This window comes from Drosophila rhopaloa, unplaced genomic scaffold (genome assembly GCF_018152115.1).
Source record: "Drosophila rhopaloa isolate 14029-0021.01 unplaced genomic scaffold, ASM1815211v1 contig_155, whole genome shotgun sequence".
Taxonomy (NCBI): Eukaryota; Metazoa; Arthropoda; class Insecta; order Diptera; family Drosophilidae; genus Drosophila; species Drosophila rhopaloa.
Genome location: NW_025335034.1, coordinates 9,668,293 through 9,675,216, shown reverse-complemented (window position 1 = coordinate 9,675,216; position 6,924 = coordinate 9,668,293). Strand labels below are relative to the sequence as shown.

The window sequence follows — 6,924 nt, the reverse complement described above, 5'->3', positions numbered from 1 at the left end:
ACACGTGGCCGGCGACTATAAGAGGAGCACACCGGGCTACCAGAAGTCAGTCAAGCTCCGGCCCTCAAGCGGGGAACATCGTCGCGAACAACAGACTCCTTCGGCATCCTAGCCCGAATCCTAGCACCGTGCGCAACCAAAGGACCCCGAGTCCTGTGAACATTCGGCATCCTAGCCCGAATCCTAGTACCGCGCGCACCAACCAGGACCCCCGAGTCCTGTAAACATTCGGCATCCTAGCCCGAATCCTAGCACCGTGCGCAACCAAAGGACCCCGAGTCCTGTCAACATTCGGCATCCTAGCCCGAATCCTAGCACCGCGCGCAGCAACCAAAGGACCCCGAGTCCTATAAATATTCGGTATCCTAGCCCGAATCCTAGCACCGTGCCCAAAAAAGGACCCCCGAGTCCTATAAATATTCGGTACCCCCCCCCCTTCCCTCCGCTTTCTGTCGCTTGGAAACCATGGGCGTAAGATGGATACCGTATCGCCGCAAGGAGGAACTCCAACTCCTCTTAGCCGAGTTCGGGTTACCCCAAGGGGGAACCGTCGAAGAACTGCGCAGTCGGCTAGCGACTTTTCTCACCCGGGAGGATCTAGAGCCGGAACTCTTGGACCGAGTCAGAGAATTGGCTAGTATGTTCCCAGAGGCAGCCACACCCAGGGATAAATCCCCGACCCCTCTGGGAGGACAAGAACCCCGGGAACAGAAGCTAAGCACAGCAGTCATCGACACCGGGAGCACCCCCCTAAGACTAGAAGTACCACCAGGCAACCGACCAACAAGGAACACAAACGCGGACCCACCTGCACGCGAGGAAATATCCTCCGCCACCTTGGCAGAAAAACTGCGGAGCTGGGGCATCTTATTCGACGGACAGTCCGACCCGCTCACATTTATCGAACGCCTGGAAGTACAAGCCGAAGCATACCGACTCAGGACCGCACGACTCCCCAGAGTAATCTCCGGATTGCTTACAGGAAAAGCGGAAAGTTGGTACCGCACATTCCAAATGCAGGACGTGTCGTGGGAAGTTTTCAGGAAAGAATTTCTTGAATTCTTCCTCCCACCACAATACTTCCAACGATTGGAAGACACGATCCGGACGAGATACCAGCAACCGGGCGAGAGCTGCAAGGAATTTGTAGTGGAGCTCCGACTCCTGATGCAGCGGGCAAAATTTACTCCGGCGCAGGAACTGGAGCGACTCTACCAAAACCTTCGACCGGAATACCAGCTATTTGTGAGGCGCCAAGACTTTGAGGATCTGGCCACTCTGATCCAACGGGCCACGGCCTATGAGACCGCGATCGAGCACTGCATACAAACTTTCTAGCAGCTATGCCACACAGACAACCCCGACGATTTCCAGCTCCCATACCATCCACAGGAAACGTGAGTCACCCCCTGGAACTTCCAGGCACCCCAGCGACAAATCGAATGATGGCACAGGTACCCGAACATCGCATCGATGTCCGGAACGCTTGTTCCCGCTGCGGGGAGACGGGACACTTCCGCCAAGAGTGCCCCAATCCCCAGGTCTTGTTCTGCTGGCAGTGTGGAAGAAGGGGAGTGCGGACCAACGAGTGCTGTCGGGCCCGAAACCCGGGAAACGGACCGAGTCCTCGCCCATCCGGGGAACCAGCGAGGACCACACACCAAGGACCCCAGAACTAACCCCACCTTTACGGTTCGAAGGGGGGCGCATCGTGGCGACGGTCGGCATCGAGGGGAAGATATTTCACGCCACCCTGGACACCGGGGCGTCAAGGAGCTTCATCAGCGCGAAGGTAGCCGACGACATTGGGAATACCAATAATCGCCGGAATGTACGAACGAGGATTGCCCTAGCAGATGGATCCACCACCGACGTCACCCAAGCCCTGATTACCACCGTAACCCTAGGACGGGATACGGCTAAGACCACACTGCTAGTGCTACCGTCCATCTTGGACGAGATCATCCTCGGAATCGACTTCCTCTGCGGGATCAAGACCACTATCCAGTGTGGGAAAGCCCAGTTGTCTCTCTCCTACTACACTCCGCCGCTAACAAGCAAAAGCAAACCACCCTTCGTCACCCCACGAGTAGTCGTCAGTCCAAGCACCGTCGGACCAACACCATCACCACGCTGCACGGTACCACCCGTGGCAGCTCCTCGACGATCGGCGTCTCGAATACAAGTCAACGAGCCTACCGCAGCTCCACGACGATCACCGGCACTTCTACAAGTGGAGACCCACACCGTAACACCGCGACCGCGACCCACGCCGTCACCAGGGAATAACTCTTTTTATTTAAAACCTTTGGCCGACGCCGCCGCAGCACGGAGAAACAACCCCTTTCGAAAGTCACCAACGACTACCCACCCACCAGGACAAACCCAAGGGGTGACAGCCAGCCTAGCAACGGTCACCACTGAAGGACCCGAGGAAGCGCGGATCCAATCCTTTCTCGAAGCGGAACTCGCCCCATTTGAGCATATGACCGGTACCTCTCACATAGCCGAACATAGGATTGTCATGAAGGACGACAAGCCCATCAAGCAGAGGTACTTTCCAAAGAACCCTGCCATGCAGAAAATTATTAACGAACAGGTTGATGAACTGCTTCGCGACGGACGCATCGAGCCCTCCCGGAGTCCTCACAGCGCACCCATCGTCCTCGTCGGCAAGAAGACAGGAGATGTGCGCATGTGCGTGGACTTTCGCCAGCTAAACGCTCACTTGGTGCCCGACGCCTACCCATTACCGCGGATAGGACACATCTTGGAACGACTTCGCAACGCTAAGTTTATCTCGACGCTGGACTTAAAAAGCGGTTACTGGCAGATCCCAGTGGCCCCAGACAGCCGCGCCTGTACCGCATTTACCGTGCCGGGCCGCGGACTCTTCCAGTGGAAAGTAATGCCATTCGGCTTGCACTCGGCTCCTGCTACATTTCAGCGGGCACTGGACAGTGTGATAGGACCCGACATGGAGCCTCACGCATTCGCCTATCTAGATGACATCATCGTCATCGGGACCTCGTTGGACGAACACTTCACCAACCTACGGGAAGTACTCCGACGGCTTAGGCAGGCCAACTTGAAGCTGAATAAAGCAAAGTGTAAGTTTTTCCAGCGCAGCATAACTTACCTAGGGCACGTCATCAGCGAAGACGGAATCCACACCGACCCAGACAAGATAGCCGCTGTAAGAGAACTCCAGCCCCCCACTAACTGCAAGGAACTTCGACGATGCCTGGGGGTAGCATCCTGGTACAGGCGATTTGTGGAGAACTTCGCCACAATCGTCCAACCAATGTCCGCCCTGCTCAGGAAAGGAAGGAAATGGACCTGGAGCGACCCTCAACAACAGGCATTCGAGGAGTTGAAAAGAAAACTCACCGAGGCACCAGTACTGGCCTGCCCGGACTTCAACCTCAAATTCCAACTACAAACCGACGCAAGCGACTTCGGCCTTGGAGCCGTTTTAACCCAGCAAGTCGATGGAACCGAACGAGTCATCGCCTATGCCAGCAGGAGGTTGCTTGCAGCAGAGGAAAATTACTCGGCTACGGAAAAAGAGTGCCTTGCTATAGTGTGGGCAATCAGGAAAATCAGGTGCTACCTCGAAGGATACCGATTTGACGTTATAACAGACCACCTCGCCCTGAAGTGGTTGAACTCAATCGATAACCCGACAGGCCGAATCGCACGATGGGCCCTCGAGCTTCAACAATTCCAATTTGACATCTCATACCGACGGGGAAAACAGAACGTCGTCGCGGACGCCCTGTCCAGGCAACCGCTAGCAACGCTCCAGCAGGTGAATGAGACCGACGAACCGTGCAAGTGGATCACCGCGAAGATCAGGCAAATCGAAGCCAACCCGGAGAAATTTCCTGACTACATCCAAGAGAACGGGCAACTCTACCGACACCTCGACAACGCGTTTAGGAAAGAAGACCGTGGAGCATGGAGACTTTGCGTACCCAACAGCCATCAGCGTCGGGTTCTGGAAGAATGCCATGACCACCCCACTGCAGGACACCTAGGGATCAGGAAAACGACCACTCGAGTCTGCCAACAATATTATTGGCCGGGTTTTTTTCAAGACATCGCTCGTTACGTTCGACAATGCCCAGCCTGTCAGCAATTTAAGGTGAGTCAACGCAAACAAGCAGGGAAGATGCTAACCAGGAAATCGGAGGGACCATTCTCAACCCTGTGCGCGGACTTCGTAGGGCCTCTGCCCAGGTCCCGCAAAGGACACACGATGTTACTGGTGTTTTTGGACCATTTCACCAAATGGGTGGAGTTAATACCCTTACGCCGAGCTACCGCCACCAGTCTGGAATTAGCCTTCCGGGAGCGAATACTGGCTAGGTTCGGCGCTCCAAAAACTTTTATCTGCGACAATGGGACCCAGTTTACCAGTAGGGCCTTCAAAGCATTCTGCAAGAAAGCAGGAATAGAGGTCCAACATACTGCTCCATACTCCCCCCAACAGAACCCTACAGAGCGAGCCAACCGCACCATCAAAACGATGATCGCGCAGTACGCCACAGAGGACCAACGAACATGGGATCACCTGTTGCCGGAAATCACCCTGGCCATCAACACGAGTGTCTCCGACAGCACCGGATTCAGCCCAGCGTACCTAGTACAGGGTCGTGAGCCCCGATTACCAGGAAGCTGGTTCAACGAGGTTACACCAGGGGCCGGCGAAGCGTCCAGAGACCCCCAGAGTAAGGCAGAGCATCTCAAGAACATTTTTCAAACAGCCAAGGAAAACATGGAGAGAACAGCCCAGGAACAAAGTCGCTATTACAACTTGCGCCGACGGGAATGGAGACCGACCATTGGGATGTGGGTTTGGGTCCGAACCCACCACCTGTCCAACGCTGCGGAGGCGTTCAATGCAAAACTAGCACCAAAGTTCGAAGGTCCCTATAAGATCATAAAATTTCTGTCACCAAACATCGCCAGAGTCCAACTCCGAGGAACACGCAAGCGTCGCAACGCAAATCTAGCCGATTTGAAACCCTTTAATGGGGATCAGACCGCCGAGGACCCAGAAGAGGACGCCGAAGGGATCCACGAATCCACTCTAGATATTCATCAAACCCGAGACACCTGTGCGCCACTGCCGGGTGGTCAAGGGAAAAGGGCAAACTAAAATGTGCCGCGGGGCCCTTGCTACGACAAGGAGATTCAATGGGGCCACTTGAGCCTGGGACCCCTAGCGCCAACGCCCCACAACCCTCCCCATGGGTGGGGGGGATTTCTAACTCCTTAAGGTAGACCACGCCAAATTAGTCACGCCTAGTTATCACCATAGTCACCGACACACGACGACACACGACTAGAACTTCCATAACATCACTGACTCTCCACGCTAACACGTTCTTCTCTCCTATCTAGCGCCGAGAGCGGATACTTCACCCCATCCAGCCGTGGGTCTTCCCCCACCGAGGCCTCTTGGACACCGCCCATGAGCCCCCGGCCTTGGAAGTTGCCACTATCCTGGCCCGAGTCAGCCAGTACGCTGCCCAACACGCCCGTCGACTCTTTGGCACTCAGCAGCCATAGTGACCACCAGGGACCAGAACAGCCGACAGACGACGTCCCGCAGTACAGCCAGGCGGATCCACTGTGGTGCTCCGTGTCTCGACTGGCCACCATTCACGTCCTGGAACCCCTGGGCGAGGAGGTCCAATCGGTCGCGCGGGCCGCGAGCAGCTGGGTGGACGTAGCCGGATTAGGTCCACATCCTGGGGACGACACTCCAAGTTGCAGCCAGGCGGACTCAAACCTGCTTACCGCTACCCGACTAGCACAGCTGCAAGCCCTGGAGCCCGGGGACGAGGCCACTCAGCCAACCATAAGCGCCATCAGCCACTGGGTCGACGAGGTAGGACTGCCCTCCTTCGGACCCTCCATATTGGAGGAGAGCCTCCGCCAAATACGGGTTGTAGCCACCGGTTCGGTTGGCAGTTCCGAGCTCGTCTACGGAAGCTCATCTGAGTCGGCGAGCACTTCCGAGACTTCTTCTGAGCCGGAGAGACTGCACCAACACGCAGTTCTCCCTCCAGTGGCCATGCGCCTAGCTGCAGCCAACGCAGCCTGGGATCAGATCCCCGTTGCGGACGAACCCGGACTCTGCACTGTCGACGGAACAGAGCTCCCGCAGCAGTCAACCGGTAATCGGCTACGACCAGGGCAGTCCTAGCAGGTCCGACGACAGCAGCATCCAAGGCGAGGACGATCCACGTGGGGAAACTCACAGTCCTCAAATGGCGGCGCCCCGGCAAGACGACTGCTACAGCGACGTCAGTGAGGAAGAGCGACCTCTTCCATGGATCGCCGAGGTGGCGAACGAGGCGATGGCAGCCCTGCAGCCGGCAAACGACGTCCCCGGTGGCAGCCACGACGAGTGTCCAGTGCCCTGGGAACTCTGCCTCGACTTGGAAGAGGAAAGGGAGCTCTGGAACGCACTGGAAGACAACCAGCTATCTCCGGCCACCCCGGAGGAGGATCAGTGGACAGAAGCCCCCGCAGAGTGGGCAGTGGACACAGAGCGACGCAGACTCCCCAACGAGCTCATCGTCTTCATCCAACAACATGAGCGTCGAGGGGTACGCTTCCTACGGAAGGTGAAGGGACGAACGTACAGGGTTGCGATCAGCAATCATCGCTTCATCCGCGTCTCGCTCCAGCACCCCGAAGGAAGGGGGTGTGAGGAACCGTAGAACGGCCCTCACAATTTACTTTGTAGCCATGTAGGAATTTGTAGCCATGTAGAATTTTTGTAGCCATGTAGGATTTTTGTAGCCATGTAGGATTTTGTAGCCATGTAGGAATATTTTTAGTTTAGCTTTTTAATAGCCAACGCAGCCGTTGCACACAGTTGAACCATCGAACGCCTGAGCGCGACCA

At 56.2% G+C, this 6,924-nt stretch overlaps 1 protein-coding gene across 1 annotated transcript; it reads left to right on the top strand.

Moving 5' to 3' along the window:
- Positions 1–465: 465 nt before the first annotated feature.
- LOC123037256 (activity-regulated cytoskeleton-associated protein-like) lies at positions 466–1,338 on the top strand. Its single transcript, XM_044457135.1, has one exon. It carries the CDS (start codon positions 466–468, stop codon positions 1,336–1,338), a length of 873 nt encoding a protein of 290 aa, XP_044313070.1.
- Positions 1,339–6,924: the final 5,586 nt, after the last annotated feature.

Excerpts from the sequence above, each read along its gene's own strand:
- LOC123037256 (XM_044457135.1), top strand. The coding sequence starts at position 466 with ATGGGCGTAAGATGGATACCGTATCGCCGCAAGGAGGAACTCCAACTC.